Source organism: Rhinatrema bivittatum, chromosome 4, assembly GCF_901001135.1.
Source record: "Rhinatrema bivittatum chromosome 4, aRhiBiv1.1, whole genome shotgun sequence".
Taxonomy (NCBI): domain Eukaryota; kingdom Metazoa; phylum Chordata; class Amphibia; order Gymnophiona; family Rhinatrematidae; genus Rhinatrema; species Rhinatrema bivittatum.
Window position 1 is genome coordinate 380426092 of NC_042618.1, and position 22310 is coordinate 380448401.

Consider the following 22310-nt stretch of genomic DNA (forward strand, 5'->3'; position numbering starts at 1 on the left):
AGAGAAGCGATCCTCCTGATCAGATAAGATGGGACCTTGACTTAAGAGGTCCGGAAGATGAGCCAGGCACAATGGACCTTCGGTTGCCAGACGGACCAGATCCACAAACCACGGCCGCCGTGGCCACCAGGATTACCAGACCAGGATGAGCTATGTGCCGCAGGACTTGTCCAATCAGCAGCCAAGGCGGGAAGACATACAGGAGGATTCCGGTTGGCCACCTGCAAACTAGGGCGTCTATTCCCACCACCACGACTTCCTTCTTTCGGCTGAAGAACCGATCTGTCTGTGAGTTGAGGCAGGTTGCCATGAGGTCCAGCTGGGGGGCTCCCCATCTGGCACACATGTGATTTCAAGTCTCCCGGGACAGCTCACATTCCCCTGGGTCCAACTGCTGACGGCTGAGGAAGTCCGCCTGCATGTTGTCCACGCCTGCCACATGAGAGGCGGCGATTCCTTCCAGATGAAGCTCGGCCCACGCAAACAGGAGGTGAGCCTGCTACACCACGGCGATTGAGATAAGCCACCGTGGTGGCGTTGTCCGAAAAGGCGCGAACCATCCTCCCCTGCACCAGGGACTGGAAGTCCACCAATGCCTCGCAGACTGCTCTTGTCTCTAGACAACTGATGGACCATGACAGTTCAGGCAGGGACTAGAGACCCTGGGCCGCATGACTCAGGCACACTGTTCCCCAGCCCTGGAGACTTGCATCTGTCGACACAATCACCCAATCTGGGACTTCGAGGGGCATTCCCTTTTGCAAATTGGCTTCCAACAGTCACCACTCCAGGCTGGACCGGGCCTGTGGTGACAACGGAAACTAACTGCTACTGTTCCGATACCGGATTCCACAGAGACTGGAGTGCTCTCTGCAACGGTCTCAGTTGAGCGAAGGCCAAAGGGACCAACTCCAATGTCGATGCCATGGACCCTAGGACACTCTTCCCATCACACTCTGAGGATGGGAAGATACAGGAGAAGACGCACCTGCTGTTGCAGTTTGCACATACCGTCCATTGTTAGGAACACGCTGCTCAACAAGGTGTTGAAGCAGGCTCCCAAATATTCTAGGGACTGGAGAGGGATCAGATGACTCTGCCTCGATCATCCAACCGAGGGACTGAAGGCAATGGGTCACCCGGCGTACTACCCGCAAGCAATCCTCTTCTGACTTGGCTCGAATCAGTCAATCGTCGAGATACGGGTAAACCATCACCCCTTCCTGTCGGAGGGCCACTGCCACCACGACCATCACCTTGGTAAAGGTGCGCAGGGCCGTTGCCAGGCTGAATGGAAGTGCTCGGAACTGGAAATGATGAGAATCTTGAAGCGCAAAAACTTCCAGTGATCGCTGCAAATTGGGATGTGCAGGTAAGCCTCGGTGAGATCCAGAGAGGCAAGGAACTCTCCATTCTGGACTGCCACGATAACAGTTCGGAGACTCTCCATCCAAAAGCGGGGGACCTTCAGTTTGCGATTCACCTTCTGCAGGTCCAGAATGGGGTGGAAAGTCCCCTCTTTCTTGGGAACCACGAAATAAATGGAATACCACCCCCGCCCTTCCGGCGGAACGGGGACGATAGCCTGCAGGTCCAACCATCTTTGCAGGGTGCCTTCCACCGCGGCCCGCCTGTTGCGGGAAACAGCGCAATTCCAGGAAAACCTCCCTGAGAGGCCGAGAAAATTCTAAGGCGTAACCGTCCTTTACCACGTCCAGCACCCAGCAGTCTGAAGTGATCTTGGCCTACTCCTCGTAAAAATGGAACCACCTGCCCCCGATCATCCTGCACAAGGGGTGGGTGAGCCTGACTTCATTGGGCAGGTTTACTGGCTCCAGCCCCCTATCCGAAGCCTCTTCTTGTAGGCCGGCCGGTGCCACGAAAGGACTGTGGGCGAGAAGTGGACTGCCTGGCACTAGAAGAGGGAGCACCCCTCCCCGATCTGGTTCTTCGTGAGTCCCAAAACCGGGTCTGTGGGACGAAGGACTTCTTAAAGGGCTTCCTATCTACCGGCAACTCATTGCCCTTGGATTCTCCAGGAGCTTTCGTCAGCTGGTCCAAAACCTCTCCAAATAGTAATTTCCCCCGAAAGGGCAGATTACACAACTGTGACTTAGAGGAAGCATCTGCCGCCCAATTGCGGAGCCACAGAAGCTGTCGAGCCGCTACCAAAGACACCATGATCCAGGCAGATGCACGTACCAGGTCATATAAGGCATCCACCACATAAGCGACCACCGCCTCTAGGCGGGCAGCCTGAGATGTGGACAGGACACCAGAGGACGATGCTTCTTGCAGTTTCTGAATCCAAACACGCCCACTGCATCATGCTCGTGCATACCGCCACCCGAAGGCCTAACGAGGAGACTTCGAATAAGCATTTTGGCTGCAATTCCAGCTTGCAGTCTTGCACATCTCGAAGCGCCGCAGCCCCCGCCACTGGGATGGTAGTTTTCCTAGTGACTGCTGATACTGCCGCATCCACCTTAGGGACCTTAAGGCGTTCAAAGTGCTCATCAAGTAGCGGATATAACTTTTGCATTGCCCGGTCAGCCTTAAGACCTGCATCCGGAGACTGATGAGTTTCCGAATTTTCTTCGGGATGGGAAAAGCGCTAGGCGGGCCCCCCCCCCCCCGGAGGCCATCCAGGACCGGGTTCTCGCTGTCACTGTCAGATTCTTCCAGAGAGAATTTCACCCCCAGTTCCTCAAGCACCTGGGGAATACGAGGTCGCAGCTCCTCCTTCTTAAACAACTGGACCATGCGGGGATCATTGCCTTCCAAACCAGGATCCACCTGACACTGGTGGCCATCACCCGCATCCAAGTCCAGGGGGACCTCCCCCTGATCGTCAGCGGTGTCACCCGGGGGAGGGGGAACCTCTTCCCCCAACAGGTTGTCCGAGCCATCTAAATCTTCCCGTGCCAAGGCAACGTGGGAAGTTCGATTGTCCGCACGGAGATAAGGACGCTTCGGGGCCCCCAAACTTCCCTCCAGGGATCTGCGCTTCGCAAACTTCCGTGCCAGGAATGCCATATGCATCAGGAGCACAAATTCCGGCAAAAAACCGCCCAGGCCAGCGACATCACCACTGGAATCCAACTCCGTGGCCCTCAAGTCCTCTGGTCTTGGCTCCTGCATCGCGAGAGACAGCGGAGGAGGATCATCCTGTGAATCTTTTCCCACAGGGGGAGCAGCAGACACCGAAGCCCTACCTTTGGACCCAGTGCCGGCACCTGATCCACGTGCGGCCTTTCGAGGTTTAGACCCCTTAATTCAGGACCCCTCTCCTCCCATGACACAAGTAGTGCAAAGTGAAAGGGAGTTCAAATAGGCAGACCACACCCCACACAAGCCTTGAAGGGTTCCCACCAGTGGCTTCTCTGCCATTGCAGCACTCCAAAAGTGGCCCAAGGGCACTCCCCACAGAAGGAATCGAGTGCTGCCTTAGAGAACTGATGTTGCCCAAAAACATCGCTGGCAAAAGTCAGTCCCAGCACCTTCAGGGAGCCTCATGGAAGCTGAAAAAGAAAAAACAAAATGGCCAGCGCACCAAAAATAGAACCAGGACCACCGCGGAGGCACTGCCTAGAAGTCCCTTCCCCACCTGGGGAAGGCTCCACTAACAGCTGCTAGCTTTCCCCTCTGCAGAAAATCGAAAATCGAGGCCTGCCTGGCCCAGCCCCGCTAAGCAGACTGATTCACTCTGTGAGCTGCGGGACAGAAGAAAAAGGCACTTTTTTTTCCCAACAAAACAAGAAAAAATAACTTTCCCCAACGGGGATACGTCCCTGAACCTGCAGTCATGGAGAAGGAGCCTTTGGGCTGCTGAGAGAGCCAGTCCCCTGGCTATCAGGAGTCCCAGATCACACGGGCTAGTACTGCCAGTGGTTTGCCCGGCTCTACTCGAGGGATGCCAGGGGTTTGCCCGGCTCTACTCGAGGGATGGTCCATAAAACAAACCTGGCACTCTGAGGAGCAAGAAATCCAAACTCAGCTCAGAGCTGCAGGTATGCACCACCATCTGCGGAGACAGAGAAATACTGAGGAGTTGCAAGTGGCACACCTGGATATAGGAGTGCCTCAAAGTTTTGTTCTCTGCCTCCATCTGCTGGTGGGCGTGCACATCCCACTGGTCTGGACTGATCTGGGTATGCACAGGAACCTCGATAGCTGTCCACTACCAGACTTATGTGATCTGCAAACAATGGCCATCTCAGTCACTCCAGGGCAACCAGGATCACCTCCTGCGATGAGCCTTGATACACCTTAGAACTCTTGTTCACTAGACATCAAGGAGGGAACATATCTAACAAATCCCACATGGCCACGGTTGAATAAAGGCATCAAGACATTCTGCACCCACTTCTAGTCTGTGACTGAAATAGTGGTGAGCTTTGGCATTCATTCTTCATGCCACCCAGCCCAGCTGGGGAATTCCCAACTTGAGTGAATGAGAACCATTAATGCACTTGATAGCAAAATATTGCTTACCTGTAACAGGTGTTCTCACAGGACAGCAGGATGTTAGTTCTCACATATGGGTGACATCACAGGATGGAGCCCAATCACGGAACACTTTTGTCAAAGTTTCTAGAACTTTGACTGGCACCTACTGGGCATGCCCAGCATGACCCTAAACATGCAGCCAGCAGGGGTCCCTCTTCAGTCTTGTTTAAAGCTACAGGAAGTGCCGAAAAATAAAATAAGAAAACGAACCCAACACCGCGGGGTGGTGGGCGGGTTTTGTGAGGACCAACATCCTGCTGTCCTGTGAGAACACCTGTTACAGGTAAGCAACATTTGCTTTCTCACAGGACAAGCAGGATAGTAGTCCTCACATATGGGTGAGTACCGAGCTGAGGATGTCAGAGAAATGCAAATGTACCCAAGATGTGCAATAGGCACAAGGATTGGGGAGGAATTTGGTAGAGGGCATCCTGAACCCTAACGGGCAGACAGAAGGGTGTTGGCACGTCAACACCCTTCTGCCTGCGCAAGACAGATTGGCCGAAGATGGAATCTTGTCTTCCAGCCTGGTCTAAGCAATAATGGGCTGTAAAGGTATGGAGAGAACTCCAGGTAGCAGCCCTGCAAATGTCAGGAAGCGGCACAGAGCATAGGTGTGCTACTGAAGTCGCCATGGCTCTCACAGAGTGTGCTTTAACAAGGTCTTGAAGTGGAATGCCTGCTTGCAGAAAACAAAAGGATATGCAGTCCGCTAACCAGGAGGAGAGAGTCTCCTTACCCACAGGCTGCCCCAATTTGGTGGAATGGAAAGAGACAAACAATTGAGTGCTTTCCTTGAGGGCAGCTGTACGGTCTAGATCAGAGGTCCCCAACCTTTTTTGCACCAGGGACCGGCTTCAAGCAAGACCATTTTTCCATGGCCCGGCGGGGTGGGGGTGGGGCAGGGGTTGGATTTTAGTGCACACTTATTTAATTATGACATTTATAATGTGAATGTGACTCAACTCACCATAGGTTCTCACATGCATTACACACTGACCCATGATCGTCATGGGGCTAGATGTAAAAGTACAGTTTGTATCCACGGGAACCCCCCTGACCCACAATAATGGATGTAAAGCAGAATTATGACATTCCCCATACAACTTACCCTACAAAAAAGATATTCTGGTTCTGGTGACATCTCAGTAACAGCAACTCAAACTCCTTCTACTTCCAGGCTCAATAGCCCTACTTATGAAAAGACAGCAGTTTACCACCAATGCATGTCCTCTTGAGAAAACACAACAAATAAGACCGATAAAAACACTTACATGCTAGCAAAATATCTCATCTCGGTAACAGACAGAACCGACCTAACATACTCCCAGGATCTGTAGTAATGCACATAAACTAATCCGCACACAGTTACACCTGTATTATGGAATACACTCAAACAGGAGCAAACCTATCTATGAAAAGGCAACACTACAAATATTAAATCAGGTCCTAAAATCCAATACACCTCTTATTAGGAAAACAGAACTAGCAAGCAGCTATAGATCCCCACAGAGAAATAATTGTAAAACTATACTAATAAGCAGAATAAATGTTTCAAAACAGCTATGAACAGAATAACATCCAACAATTAAAAACTCATAAAAACTATTAAACATTCTCCAAACACCAATAAAATATTTCAAAAAAACAGACATCACACAATTAAAATGGCAGTCAAGAAAAATAAACTTAAAAAGCCACCTTTACTTACCCCCTCCAGCAGCTCTCTTACTCCCCTTCCCTGCAGGCCGTGGCACACACCAGAAGCAGCAGTAGAAGCTAAGCTCTATACTTATGGTCCTCTTCCTTAGTGCCCATGTCTCTCACTCACACACCATACCAGTCATGTCCTCATGACCAGTTTCTGTCTCTCACACACCAATCATCTCCCAGTCTTTGGCACACACACACACCAGTCACCTTCCTGAACAGCTTCTCTCATGCCATACACACACACACACAGGCTTCCCACTTCCGTGTTCTACTTACATATATGGGCTTCTCACTCTCATAATCACTTTCTCTGTCTCTCTCACACACTCACTCACCAGTCTCTCACTCTCATGCTTGTTCTCTCCACATGCACAGGCTTCTCATTCCCATAATCACTTTCTCTGTCTCTCTCTCTCTCTCACACACACTCACCAGTCCCTCACTCCCATGTTCTCTTTCAGATATACAGGCTTCTCCTTCCCATGCTGTCTCTCTCACACACCCATGTTTCTTACTCCCATGCTCACTCTCTTCACATGCACAGGCTTCTCATTTCCCATAATCACTTTCTCTTACATTCACACACACCAGTCTTTTTCTCTCACACACACCGTCACCTTACCAAGCAGTCTCTCTCTCATGCATGCACACTCACCCAGGTTTCTCACTCCCATGCTTTCTTTCACCCCCACAACACCAGGCTTCTTACGCCCATGCTTTCCCACATACCCAGACTTCTCACTTCCATGCTTTTTCTCTCTCTCACACACACACACACACATCAGTCATCTCCCTGAGCAATCACTTTCATTGTCTCTCACATACATACAAACATCAGCTCTCTGACCAGTCAATCACACACAGGCTGGCTGGCTGCTTCTCTCTCTCTCTCTCACTCACTTCCTCTTCCCCCCACTCCCCGGAGCACAAATGGGAGCTGCAGCAGCCCCCGCAGGCCAAGAAAGAAGAATACCATCAGCCGCGGGAGGCTCATGCTGCTGTCTCCTTTCTCGATTACCAGCTGCTTCAATTGCTCGGGGGCCGATGCTGCAGCCGCCGCTGCTACTTTATCACGCGGCACGGCTCTTTCTCCTTCCCGCGCACCGCTCTGTGCATCACTTCCTGTTCCGGGTCACAGGAGGGGTGAGCAGGCGCGGGAAGAAGAAAAGGCCAGCCGCGGGTACCACAGCTTTTTCTAGCACCGCTGCCGTTCCCACTGGGCTGGAACGTGCTGACAGCCCGGTGGCAACGGCAGCGGGAGAGACCGGGAGCGCGCAACACACCTGCCCTGCCGGTGCTTGGCGGCGCCGCGGACCGGCAAAAAACTCCCACGGCCCGGTCCAGGTCCGCGGACCGGTGGTTGGGGACCCCTGGTCTAGATAGAATGCTAGAGCACGTTTACAATCAAGGGTACGCAAAGCCTGTTCTCCCGGATTGGAGTGAGGCCTGGGAAAGAAGATAGGTAGTATAATGGATTGATTAATGTGAAACTCCGATACTACCTTCGCTAAGAACTTAGGGTGAGTGCGGAGTACTGCCCGGTCCTGCAGAAGTTTAGTGTAAGGCGGATAGGGCCTGTAACTCACTAACTCTGCGAGCAGATGTTATTGCCAAAAAAAAAAAAATCACTTTCCATGTGAGATAGCGAAGATCACAGGATTGGAGAGACTCGAATGGTGGTTTCATGAGCCTTCCTAAAACCAGACTGAGGTCCCAAGAAGGGGCAGGAGTGCACAGTGGAGGCTTGAGGTGAAGCAAGCCCTTCAGAAAACGTGTTATGAGGGGTTGTACTGAAAGAGGAACATCCGACACCTCTATGGAAGGCAGCTACCGCACTGACATGCATTCTGATGGAGGAGGTTTTTAGACCCGATTCTGACATGTGCCAGAGATAGTCTAGAAACTTCGTGGTGGAACAGGTAAAGGATCAAAGGATTGAGAAGAACACCATGATGTAAACCTGTTTCATTTGTAAAGATAAGATTTTCTCATGGAAGGCTTCTGTGAAACAATCAGGACACGGGAAACTGGTTCCGAAAGGTTAAGTGGCTGAAGAATTAACCTTTCAACATCCAGGCTGTCAGAGACAAGGCCTAAACATTGGGGTTCTGAGTGATCAGAAGTGGGTCCTTTCCCAAGAGAATGTGCCTGTGAATGGAGAGGTCTTGAAGAATTGGAAACCACACCTGGCGAGGCCAGTGAGGCTGTATCAGGATCCTGCGTCCCTTCTCCGGACGTTACTTCACAAGAGTCTTCGAGAGAAGTGGAAGTGGAGGGAATGCATATGGGAGACCGGTTGCCCATGAGAGGGAGAACGCATCACTTGGCTGAGTGTTGGCTGCGAGTGAGAGAGCAAAGGTTCTCTACTTTGCAGTTCTGAGGTGACGCAAAGAGGTCTATGTGGGGGTAAACACAAAGTTGGAATATTGAGTCCGCTACAGTGGGGTCAAGGGACCACTCGTATGGTTGAAAGGCACGACTCAGCTTGTCCGCCAACACATTGACCACTCTCGGCAAGTAGGTGGCCCTGAGGTACATCGAATGGGAGAGGGCCTCCGCCCATATCTGCGCAGCCTCCTGACACAGTAGGTAGGAGCCCATCCCTCCCTGTTTGTTGATGTACCACATGGCCTCCTGATTGTCCGTTTGAATGATGATGACCTGGTTGGAAAGGTGATCCTGAAATACCATGAGAGCATATCTGACCGCTTGAAGCTCCAGGAAATTGATTTGGTGTCTGGCTTCCTCTGGAGACCACGTCCCTTGTGTCTGCAAATCGGCAACATGGGCTCCCCAGCCGAGGTTGGAAGCATCGGTGGGGAGAATTATTTGAGGGTCTGGAGCCTGGAAGGGCAGGCCTCTGAGGAGATTGATCTGATTTTGCCACCAGGCTAGAGACTGAAAAAGTGAATTGGTGATGTGGACAGTGGTCGATAGAGGTTGGACGGACTGAGTCCATTGTGATCTTAGAGTCCACTGCATGACTCATAGCCAAGCGGGCCATTGGGGTAACCTGTACTGAGGATGCCATGTGTCCTAGCAGGATGAGGAAGTGGCGTGCAGTCGTGCGTTGCTGAGACTGTGCGAGAGAGATGAGAGTGAGAGCTCGCTGTCTAGGCAGAAATGCCTTTGCCTGCAAGGTGTCCAAGTCTGCCCCAATGAAGTTTGAGATGGGACGGGAAGAAAAGGCCAGCCGTGGGTGCCACAGCTTCTTCTAGCACTGCTGCCATTCCCACTGGGCTTGAACATACTGATAGCCCGCTGGCAACAGTAGCAGGGAAGGAAGAGCAGCGGGAGAGACCGGGAGCACGCAACACACCCGCCGGTGCTTGGCGACACACCGGTTGAGAAGCGCTGGTCTAGATGGGGTAGACGTGAACACCTTGAGTCCTGAGGAAGGCTGCTACTACTATGAGGCACTTGGTGAAGACTAGTGGTGCAGATGCCAGGCCGAATGGTAGCACTCTGTACTGATAGTGCTTGGGGCCTACCAGAAATCTCAGGAACCTGCGATGAGATGGAGTTATCGCAATGTGTCTATGCACGTCTTGGAGATCGAGAGAGCAGAACCAGTCTCCTTTTTGTAGAAGAGGAAGGAGGGAACCCAAGGTTACCATCTTGAACTTTTCTTGGTGAAGGTACTTGAGGGCACATAGGTCCAGAATTGGATGAAACGCCGCATGATTTTTTTGGGGATTAGAAAGTACCGGGAATAGAATCCTAGGCCTTGTTGGGAGTAGGGCACTGGCTCTATCGCTCTGGACTGGAGGAGGGAGACCTCCTGCTCCAGGAAAAGTGAGTGGTCGGATATTCTCCACGTCTGTAGAGGTGAGGAGTCCGGTGAGATGGAGAGAAAGTTCAGGTGATAACCTTGAGATATTATGGCAAGGACCCACTGGTCTGAGGTGATAGTGTGCCACCTGTTGAAATGGCACAAATCGACCTCCCACTGGTATCCGAGACAGTGGAAACTGGCTGCTGCTCTCTATGAGGAGTCAAAAGCCGGAAGTAGGGCCCGGCTGAGGAGAACCTGTGGCTTTTGTTTCATAGGTTGACGAGACTGGACCTTTTGGAAAGGTCTTGTGGAACGAGTCCTAGACTGTGGTGGATAGGACTTCTTGGTCAGAAAAATGAGTTTTTAGTATCATTTCTGAAAGACTGTTTAGAGGAATACTCAGAGGGCATCAGAGAGAGCTGGCGAAGGGTCTCATGATGGTCCTTGAGTTCTGCCACCATCCGCTGAATCTGTTCGCCAAACAGATTGTCGCCTATGCAAGGCAGATCAGATAATCTGTCTTGTACTTCAGGGCGCAAGTCCGACGACTTAAGGCAGGCCCATCTTCTTGCCGAAATAGCAGTTGCAGATACCCTGGAAGCAGTGTAAGATATCATAAGAGGATCTGATTTCATGCTTCCCTGCCTCGAAGCCCTTGTGTACCAGGGCTTGAAGCTGTTCCTGGAACTGCTGAAGCAGGGCCTCTGCAAAGTCCTGTATCTGCTTGAATAAGACCCTGTTGTGCTGGGTCATACAACTGGTAAGAGGCGATCTGGGAGATAAGCATTGATCCCTGGAAGACATGCCGGCCAATGGCATCCAGGAATTTCTGTTCCTTACCTGAGGGAAAGGAAGACTGGGGTTTTGATCTTTTGGCTCTCTTTTGGGCTGATTCTACATCCACAGATTGGTGATCCAGCTGAGGTTTCAGGAATCCTGGGACTGACTGGACCAAATAAGTGATATCAGCTTTCCTGTTGACTGGAGCAATAGAACCAGGGTGTTCCCAGTTCTTTTTGAGGAGATCCAAAAGAACCTGGTGAATAGGGATGGAGGTTATTTCCTTGGGAGTATCCAGGAATTTAACAGCGCCATCATTTGATGCCTATCATCTTGCTCAGTCTGTAATTGGAAGGGAACCAATTCAGACATTTCCTTCACAAAATTTATGAAGGACAAGTCCTCTGGAGGAGAACGCTTTCTACTTTCAGTAGGAGAAAGTGGCGATGGTAAATCATCAGTGTCTTGAGATGAATAGTCAGTCCAGGTGTCATAGGGATCAGCACCTGTCCCTGTAGGAACCTGAGAAGGACGGGACAATGGTATTCCTGAAGGTCCTGGTCTAGGATCTGAAGGCATCGAGGGAAGTACTGGAGGCACCGATGAAGGCATTGAGGGCATTGATGGGTGCATCGGCATTGAAGGATGAGGCATCAGCAGGACTCCCAATGGAGGAATGCGGAACGATGTTTCCCCTCCTGATGACAGGGTAAGCGGGGAAGGCACTGGAGCCATCGATGACCCAGGATCCATCAGTGGAAAAGCGGCTATGAGCGCTTCCATCTTCGAGAGCAGCGGTGCCAATGCTGCTGGAATGGGAACAATGGTCGGTTCCGCAACCGGCACCGATTTCGGCGCTGGGGGACCTTGGGAGTCTGTGCATCGCCTTATTGATGGCCTCCTGAACCATCCGGTCCAGTTCTTCACGGAGACCTGGAGCAAGCAGCCCCGGCTCCAGAAGGGAAGGCGGCAGAGGCATAGCCAGAGGGACCACTGTTAAAGGCGGAGTCACGGCTCCCGATTCCTGTCCAGGTGAGGGTTGCCTCAGTGACCCGGCCGCAGAAAGGGTCAATGCCTTTTCGTCGTTGGCGAGGTCGATGAGCCGAGGCTTTTGGTGTCGATGCCTATGTTTCTCTCTACAATCCCCTCGGTCTTGAGGGGGAGTAGAGGTCGTCAAAGGCCGAGAAGTCGATGCCGGACGGTCACCGGCTGCGGGCCCGATACTGGCGCGAAGTGGACGGTGCCAGTTCAGACGACGTCAATGCAACAGATGGCGGAGTTTGAGAAGAGAAGAGACGTTCCATTTTCTCCATTCTGGCCTTGCGACCTTTTGGTGTCATTAAGGTACATTTGGTGCAAGTCAGGACATCATGCTCACACCTGAGACACATTACACAGACTTTATGCCGGTCTGTCATGGACATGGTGTGAGTACAGTCCGGGCATCGACGGAACCCCAACGCCATGGCCTTTGAAAAATTTAGCTGCGGTACGGTCGACGGCCAGTAGGCCGCGAGGGCCAACTCGATGGGAACCGACCAAAAAACAGGTAAAAACTTACCAGAGTACCGAGGACTCAAAAATTTGAAGGAGGGACCCCTGTGGGGTATGAACGTTTTTAGTAATTCCGTGAGGAAAATTCTCGTCAGGAATCTGTGTGGAGCTCCTTAAACCACGTGGCTACTGCTGCGCGGGAAAAAAGAAGACTGAAGGGGGACCCCTGCTGGCTGCAGGTTTAGTGCCATGCTGGGCATGCCCAGAAGGTGCCAGTCAAATTTCTAGAAATTCTGACAAAAGTGTTCCGTGATTGGGCTCCATCCTGTGATGTCACCCATATGCGAGGACTACCATCCTGCTTGTCCTGTGAGAAAATTCCTATTCCCTACAGTCCAGGATATGTCTGCTGAGGAAATTCGTTTGAACATTTTCCCCGCCAGCCAGGGGAAAATGCATCACTGCCAGGGTCAAACAGGTGCTGCTCCACCTAGCAAAACTGTTCTTGAGCCTTCCAGTACACCACTGGACTCCTATCCTCTCTTAGCAGTTGAAGTAAGTTGCAGCCATCCTATTGTCTAATGGGACACTTACAGCCTGATTATGTAGCCTTGTAATAAAACAGAGTTAACACCTTCCAAATCTCTCATTTCCCAACCATTGATGAAACATGATGCTTCCTCCGATAACCATAGACTCTGCGCTGGTTCAGCTTGACAAGGTGGCCACCCCCAAATTGTTAAACTACCCCACTCGGGATTATCCAACCCCATACCCAGTTCCAAATTGGCCCGAGAAATCAACTATGAGACACCGGACCTGAAGATTCACTGGAGTGGACACCTATGTGCAAATGCCCAAGGAACTAGACCTAGGGTAGATACTAGAGAGTTCAGGTCCTGTTATTAATCCCAGATTCTGGCATCTAAAGCTGGCAACAATCTTCAGATTGTTTCAAACTCCCAACAACATCTCCGTCATGAGAAAAATCTTGCCTATTTTAGTACTGAAAATGTGCACCTGAGATCCTCCAGTGACTAGGATGATATCAAATTGTTCTTTGTCAGATTCACAACCCAGTTCGGACCAACTGGTGACAAAGCTCCTTCGACTCTGCCCAGATTCAGGTGCCCAAAAACATGTTTTCGGAAAGCAGAAGCTACCGCTACCATCACCTTGGCGAAAAGGCAAAATGCAGTAAGCGATACCAACTGGAAGTGCTTGGAACTGAGAAAACTCTTCCAACACCACGAAGCAAAGGAATCTGATACTCCATGCAGATGGGTGTATGTGGATATGCCTTTATGCAATTGAGGGAAACCAGGAACTCCCTATTTGGATTGCCACAATAACTGAACCCAGGGTTTCCATCTGGAAACTAGACACTTGAAGAGCCACTTTCACCTTCAAGGCCTAGGACCAATAAGTGCACTTCTTCGAAGTTACGAAATAAATGGGAATACTTGTCTCGTCCCCGCTCCCCCTTGGGCACAGGAGCTAACACATCCAGCCTCTGTAGCCATTTTAGCGTGGATCATATTGTGGCCTGCTTGATGTTGGAAGCATAAGGGAAGGTACAGAGAAGGGGAATGGAACAGCTCCCCTATGAGGAGAGACTAAAGAGGTTAGGACGTTTCAGCTTGGAGAAGAGACGGCTGGGGGGGGGGGGGGGGGGAATGATAGAGGTGTTTAAAGTCATGAGAGGTCTAGAATAGGTAGCTGTGAATCAGTTATTTACTCTTTCAGATAATAGAAAGACTAGGGGGCACTCCATGGAGTCAGCATGTGGCACATTTAAAACTAATTGGAGAAAGTTCTTTTTCACTCAACGCACAATTAAACTCTGGAATTTGTTGCCAGAGGATGTGGTTAGTGCAGTTAGTATAGCTGTGTTTAAAAAAGGATTGGATAAGTTCTTGGAGGAGAAGTCCATTACCTGCTATTAATTAAGTTGACTTAGAAAATAGCCATTGCTATTACTAGCAACAGTAACATGGAATAGACTTAGTTTTTGGGTACTTGCCAGGTTCTTATGGCTTGGATTGGCCACTGTTGGAAACAGGATGCTGGGCTTGATGGACCCTTGGTCTGACCCAGTATAGCATGATCTTATGTTCTTATATAGGCTTCCTGTACTGGATGAGCACATTTCAAGGTACAGCCATCTCTTATGACTATCAGGGCCCACTAATCCATTATTACCTTGGTCCACTCCTCTTAGAAAAGAGCTAATTGCCTTCCTCTATAACCTCTGGAGAAATTTTTCTCTAAGAAATATTTTGGAAGTGCTAAAAAATACCATCTAATGCTTTGCCACCTATTCTAAAGCATTTTATTTACCACTGGTCAAGCATGAAACTAAATCAGAGGATACATTGGAATCTTCACCTATATTCTCAGATAGTCTTGATTTGACTGCTTTTTCGGAAACTGCAGGGGTTCATTCTGTTCCGTCAACTTTGATTGTTAACTTTAATTCTGGAACTTATAAAGGACTGGATGCTAAGGAATTTTATTTATTTATTTATTTTGAAAGGAAAAACGTGCTTTTTGAAAATTTGAAAGTGCAGTTTTTCCTGATGGGGCAAGAGCTACACAAAAGAAAAAAAAACCTCAATTTTTTTCTTTTGAAATCTAGAGTCTTGCAGATTGGAGTATTATTCTTAAAATACCCTTGCAATCAAATATAATGCAAAACATTTTCTTTTTTCTCAAACTCAATCTTGCTGAGTGATTAGGTTTCACCTTCCTCCACTATAATACAACACAGTTTGGATCAGGCACCAAGTTTGTTAGGTCTGTGTTCTTTTCTTTAAATATGTTTTCTGATCTATTTTAAAGTTCTTTGGGTATGGGTTATGCATCCTGTATACACAGGATGTCTGATGTATATGAACAACTGATGCAACTGTCTTACATTTTATTCTTGCAAATAGAAGTAAAGAAAAAAAAAAAAGAAGATATTTGAGAGGATATTGGGAGGATAGGGCAGAAGCGGCCTCACTTTTGCAAAATGTCAAACCAGAGTGAGTGGGAGGAGGAAGGCCCCAGACCGCTATCCCTTTTAATTTTAAAATGCTTTCAGAGGGGTTTGAGAGGGTGGGGGAAGGCTCACTCTAGCCCAGCAGGGTCCATGTTTTACAGGTTAGTTGGGGGGGGGTTCTGTGATTGTCAACTATGAGATCAATATTCAAAGTGTGTTCAAAATTATTTAGCCAGATAAGGAGAAATTACTACTTACCTGATAAATTTCCTTTCCTCTAATGAGGGCAGGCCAATCCCCACCAGTGGTTTGCACACCTCTACCAGCAGATGGAGACTGAATAAGAGCTGACATGGATATATAGCCCTACCCAGACATCAGCCCACCAGTATTCTCTGAAAAAGCCAAACTGTGGACAAACTGATTTATACTTGACGATTATTAATAGTCAGTCACTCATGCTTTCAATCAATAGAGTACACTGAATGCAGACAAAACAATTAACCCATTCACTAAACTGAGGTTCTGGTTAAGACACTTACCAATCTCTGTAGCATTCCTGCTATTCGTTCAAAGTTTACAACAAAAAGGCAAACTAAAGGTAAAAACCAGTAGCTGAGGGTGGGTTGGGGATTGGCCGACCCTCAAAGGACAGGAAATCAGGTAAGTAGTAATTTCTCCTTCCTCTGCATTCAGGCAGGCCAATCCCCACTAGTGGGATGTACCAAAGCTACTCCCGAACATGGTGGGAGGTTGCCCCCAGTCCAGACACCACCACCCGTGTGAATGCGGTGTCCTCTCGACCCCGAACAAGTGGTAATGTGAGAACAAGTCGAAGACAGATAACCACATCGCTGCTTGGCAAGTCTCTACAGGAGAGAACAATCGCCGCCCATGCTACCACCTGAGCCCTTGTGGAACGGAGTCTAGTCCAATTCGGCAAGGGAATCTTAGCTTCCACATAGACAGTCAGGATGACTTCCTCAGTCCAACGAGTTAATAGTTGCCTGTGCCACTTGCTCAACCGGGTTACTACCACCATGAAGCATAACTAGGCAAACACTCTTCCAGCAAGACTTAATAACCTCAAGTATCGCAATCAATGTTACTTGACTCCAAAACCACTTTTGACCAAAAGACTGTCCAAAGCTGTATCGCCCTGAGAGTATGTGTAGGAAAGACTCACTGACAGAAGCAGCCTGCAGTTCGAAAAACCAGACATGCAGTACAGACAGCCACTAGGAAAAAGACTGTCTGCAAAGTAAGCATTCTCAAGGAAAGGCCACTCAGCAGTCAAAAAGTCAGACCCGCCAAGAAATGTAGGCCCAGATTCAGATCCCACCAAGGGATCAACAGACACAAAGGAGGATGAAGATGTCTAATTCCCTGTAAGTACCAGGCCACATCCAGACAGACAGAGGCCCACCAAAAACTCACCACCATAACAAGGAAGAACTACCACTTGAACAGATAAGATATTCAGGGTGAAAGCATTCTGCAATCAGTCCACTAAAAGTTCCAAAATTAATGGAATTTCCACTGTGAGAAGAGGCTGAGAACCTCACTTCTCACATCAGATCTCAAGTTCTCCAAAATGCTAATATAGGTAGAGATGTAGATAAATTTTCCTAGCCCCAAGCAAGGAGGAAACCACTGCCGGTAGAATAAAATCACAGTAACTGAGCTCGCTCAAGAGACAACCATAAGACAAAATTGACTCGAACTGAAGGGTAGGATGGAGCCTAGCCACAACAGAACATCCAGAAGCAGCAGTCTGAGGGGATTACCCACCAGCAGTCTCTGTAGATCTGCAAATCACAGCTTCTGAAGCCACTACGAAACTACCAAAATGACGGTGCAGGCCTGACTTGCAAACTTCCGAACCATCCTGCTATCAGAGGTCAGGGTGGAAAGGTGTAACAACCTGGCACTTGGCCAAACCTGAGCAAAGGTATTGTAGCCCAGCACTTTCGGATACAGTCTGCAGCTAAAAAACAGAAGAACTTTCATGTCATCGGAAATAGTCAGAAGTCTAGATAAAGGGGTTGAAAGACTTCTCCTGCTAACTCCCACTCTCCTGGGACCAAGTTACTACTACTGAGGAGGTTGGCCCTACATTGTCCTTTCTGACAATGTGGGAGGCAAATATGTGTAGAGATGTTGGTCTGCTCATACCATGAGCGCATCCATCTCCTCAGACACCTGTTGGCTTCTGAGCCTGCCTTGCTAATTGATGTAGGGCACCATTGTCACATTGTCTGAATTTAGCTGGACTGCCCAAGCCTCAAGAAACTCGGTAAAACTGTAAGCATACTAGCTGTACTGCCCGTGCTGCCAAATGATGGATGCTTCCACTGCCACCTTTGGCATTCCAGCGATCTTGCACAATCAACTCCCGACAGTGAGCAGTAACCAAGGTGTCCAAGTAACTTCTCTTCCTAGGATGATCCACCCATAACCAGCACCTTCAAAGGAAGCAAGGCCTCACCGCAAAGCCCTGCAACCGTGGACCCCAGTGGGAGAGCAGCAACATGCACTGGAAAGGGCACACATGCGCCCCTAACCCGGAAACCTCCTCCAATGTGGCTGTCAAACCCAGGACCTGAAGCTAAGAACACACTGTCAGACAAATAGTCCTTCTCCAAGACAGAACATTATCAACCAACTTCGGAATGAGACTCTAGCAGACACACTCTGCCCCGTTTCGTACTGAAATGAGATACTCCAGCAGCAGAGTCGGCTGTAGCTGTTCTCAGCCAGGTTCACCACCCAGCCTAGCTCGTGCGATAAGGCAACCAGCTTGTGAAAAGTCAAGTGACTCTGCTTCATGCCCAAAGCGTGGAAGAATCAGTTATTCAGATATGGGCAAACTAGGATGCCAACACGCCTTTTCCAGAGCCAGGGACATACAATTGTATGCCGTTATTGCAGAGCAAACGAACAGTCTTCATTTGGAAAGAAGCTGACCAAAGACAATTGTCTCCTTAGAAATCCAAGATAGGTCGAAAAGATTTTATAACAGCCCACACTGGCTTGCGATTCGGGAACTGGAATTACAGCCTTCAAAAGTCTGACTCCGTAAAGTAGTCTCCACTGCCATCTTCCTCTTAGAATTGCACGAAGAAATTATAAAGATATTCAGAGAAATGTGAAGAAATTGTAGAGCATAGCCATTCTGAATTACTTTCGGTAGCCATGGGCCTGACGTGATCTGGACCCACCTCTAAGAAAAAAAAAAAAAAAATGATAGGCAACCGCCCATCTCCATCCCAAAGCCTGCATCTTTCCAGGGCTTCCTGGGAGGAAAGGATAGTGACCACGCGAAGAAAGGTGGTCTGTGAGAAGATCACACCCCCCCCCCCCGGACCAAAATCACTCAATCTTGAGAGCGGCCACATGCCCGAAATAGACTAGAATCTTGCTTCTTACCCTCCAGCAAATGAGGGTCCTGAGTTTCCCACATCTATTTGCCATCTTTGCCACCTCACCTCCAAATGAAAGAGAACCCTTTAAAGGATAATCTTGTGAGACTGGAGTAAGAAATGGTGTCAGCCAACCAGTTTTGCAGCTACTGCAGGCACCAAGCCAATCTCACTAAGTAACATCATGGGCGGCAGCACGGACAAGGTCACAGCCTGCAAGCGCAGAAGGCAGCTCTTGGTTCCATTAACACTCCCTCAGGATCCTGAGAGAGATGCCTATCAGCTCTAACTGCCAGAGAACTACAAGAGGCAATTTGTAAAATCAACGCCATGGCCTCAAGGCTCATTAAAGGATAGCTGCAATTCTTCTATCTTGAACCACAGTTAGAGCTGCCCCTCCTTCCACCCAAATGGTGGTACATTTCGTAACAGAATACAACAGCACATCCATCGTCAGGAATCGCAACTGCTGTCCTGCCTGTAAATCCAAAGGATATAAACCTGCCAAGGAGCGCTTCTCTTTAAAGCTGGCCCTGGTGCACTCCAAGGCCAATCAACTCTTGAATTGCAGCCAGGAGAGGAAGGAAACAGGACGCCTCAATAAGTGATCCTTCGTCTACGCATCTGTAGAATCTGTCAGCTACCTCAAGTGTCTTCACAGATTGAAGAGTGCCACATGGCTATAAATCCGGGTGAATTTTCCTTTTCTCAAGAGGGGAGCAACCCATATCATCGATTCATAAACACTCAAAGATTGTCAGGAAGCGCTGCTTGATGGTGTTTACACGCTATGGTGGACAAGTGGGGTCCCCAATGAGGACCCTGAGCATGTGATCCTGACCTAGGAGGCATTACCATCTTGGAAGACTGCCCCTGCAGAAAGTGCGGAAGTCACTGGAAAAAAATTCCACCCAGGAAAAGAAGGATGGGTCCATACCAGGCCTATAGGCTGAAACCTGACAAACCTGGAGTTAGCCTGTCCTGAAGACATCTCTCCCGTGGATCAACTAAGAAGGGGCCATCCTTGTAGGGTCACCTCCAAACACCCACTCCCCTGAAGACTGAGGGAATGGACCAACATCAACACAGCAGTAGAAGGCAAAGCACCTCAAGCATCGAAGCAGCGGTGATACAGGTTCGCAAAAAACTCCAGCTGTATCGCCTTTAAAAGGCAAAGAGCACAATCAAGCACATGGACTTCTTTAATACTGGTGTCGTGCTGCTTTATGCTGAGTGCTGCAGTCTGTTATGCGCTCAAGTCGACACTCGGCTATGCGCAGAAGATGCACACAACTATTATGCCAGGCACACGCACAAACTATGCATACAAAAGCTGCGTGCACAAAGCAACAAGCACGAGCTGTGCATACTATACTCGCTAAGAGACACATCCAAGCACGCACACCACTAGGCCAAATAAGTAAATGCACAAACAGGAGTCGCACAGGTAGGCGCACATAAGCGCGCCATAACCAGCAAAAGACACGCAAAAAAACCGCTGTGGCCTACCACATAGTCAAGACACTAAGCCTGAAGAGCAGGGCCTAGCCAAAAGGCTGCTCAACCTGTCAAGCCTTCGCTGCCTCCACACCTTACTTAACTCCCAAGAAATGTGAGCAGGAAGATGCCGAACACCAATGCTGAGGAGAAAGACCTGGAAAGAGAGAAGAAGGAAGGAGAGGCTCACTACCGAATAGTGTACAGGTTGGTTTTTTTTTGTTTTTGTTTTTTTAAAAACCTCAGGCCCTCCTTGGCTGAAGCAGGAACAAGTCTCTAGCTATGGAGGAAGAGGGCGAAAGCCTTCACAGTTGAGCCTCTCGGCCTGCAACCGCTACTTATCTCTTTTGTTTAAGTCCGCGCCTGGAAAAAAAAAAAATATATATACCGGAGTCCAGGTACTCAATTGATGGAGGGACACCACTATTTTCTCAGGAGGCAAGCAGTACAATCCAGTAATCTTCTCCAGAAATTTTTTTTTTTTTTTAAACTACAAGGGGTAGGGAAATGCATGTCCACCATCTGCTGGAGATGGAGAACACTAGTGGTCTGATATTGGGGCAGGGCTATATATCAGAGAGGTCAGCTTTTACTCTGACTCCATCTGCTGCTAGATGTGCATAACCCACTGGTGGGGACTGGTCTGCCTGAATGCTGAGGAAGTCTAACTTATCCAGCTAAGTAGAGGCTGCCATTTAACCTCATATGGTTAAAAAGTTAGCTGCATAAGTTGTGGGGCATGTAGTGAGTGGAGTGACTTAGCCACATAACTTATATGGCTAAGTAACGATATCCGATCTTAGCTGCATAACAGCAGACTATGTTAGTCCTGCCATAGAGCAGGTCAACTTAGCCAGTTATAACTTACATGGCTAAACACAAATATATACATGTATATTCAGAAACACAGCCATGCCGCTGTATATACCTTGAAAGTCAGTCGGATAAGTTACTTAAAATAGCGAGCTTTGAATATTGACCTCTGTGTGACTATTTTGTGCAACAATAAGGACTCTTAACCAGTTATATTCTTTTGAATATAGCTGGTAAGTCTAAAGTTATCCAGCGACATGAAGTCAGATAACAGACCTGATGCAGAACATGGTTAGTTAGTCAAAAAACTTGTTAGACTAACTCCTATCAGCAGAGCTAGCCAGATAAGTTATCTAGTTATCTCATCCCTGCCACCATTAGTTATCCAACTAATAAGTTAGGGGATATTTATAAGCTAATAAATTGGGGATAAGTGAGGTAGGATATTTAAAAATCATCATTTATCAGGATAACTTGTGAGTTATGGCTCTGAATATTAGAATTGTTATTTTGATGTAATTCTGAATCAACTTTACCTTAATTATTTTAAATATTAACACATCACCAGTTGCACCTGCATCCAAGGGATTAACCTGCAATAAATCAGCATACCTGGAAAGATAGATACCTAAAGGGAGAAATACAGAAGTTAAAAATGGGATGGCAATATATGAAATACATTTTTCTTCATGAGCACAAAGTATTTTCTGCTCAGTCTATCAAATACATGTTAAAACCTATGCAGTTTCAGTCTGTGTAGTTTTCTGTGTTTTTGTTTTTTTTAAATATAAATAACACTTTAATGTAGGTATAAAACATTTAATCCCACTTTTTTTTTCTCTGCTAAGAGGCACCATACTCAAACATACTCTTATAGTACAATATAATGTTTCATTACTGAGCAGCTAAATTAAATTCTGAAACTAAAATGTAGCAACCAAATGCTAAATTGCCCAATTTTTTCTAAATGTACTTTAAATAGCAGGGCTTACTTGAAAGAAATTGCTATGGAAGCAGGAAACTATGGAAAGACAGAAAGACCAGGTACTTCTGGAACTAACTGGAGATAGCTTGCATAACTTTGGTAGCAAACTAACACTTTAATAATTATTTTCCCCTGATAGCAACCAAATTAATTTATGTTACAAAAGTTTTCCCTACTGTCTAATATAAAGCAAAGCTGCTTACCTGTAACAGGTGTTCTCTGTGGACAGGACAAACCAATCACACATGTGGGTGACAACATCCGCCAGCACCAACACCTAGAGCTCAGAAAACCTAGAAGTCTGAACATATGCAGGTGCTACCGCACAGCCACCATGCA

The 22310-nt window shown here is 48.3% G+C and overlaps 1 protein-coding gene across 2 annotated transcripts in view; it reads right to left on the reverse strand.

Annotated features, from left to right (window-relative positions):
• The window catches only part of TASOR (transcription activation suppressor), a 387184-nt gene that overhangs the window by 311520 nt on the left and 53354 nt on the right, over nt 1-22310 (reverse strand). For both annotated transcript variants that reach the window (XM_029600919.1, XM_029600917.1), the window contains exon 5: nt 21523-21614. In XM_029600919.1, coding sequence (XP_029456779.1) covers nt 21523-21614 — 92 coding nt within the window. The remainder of the gene's footprint in view (nt 1-21522; nt 21615-22310) is intronic.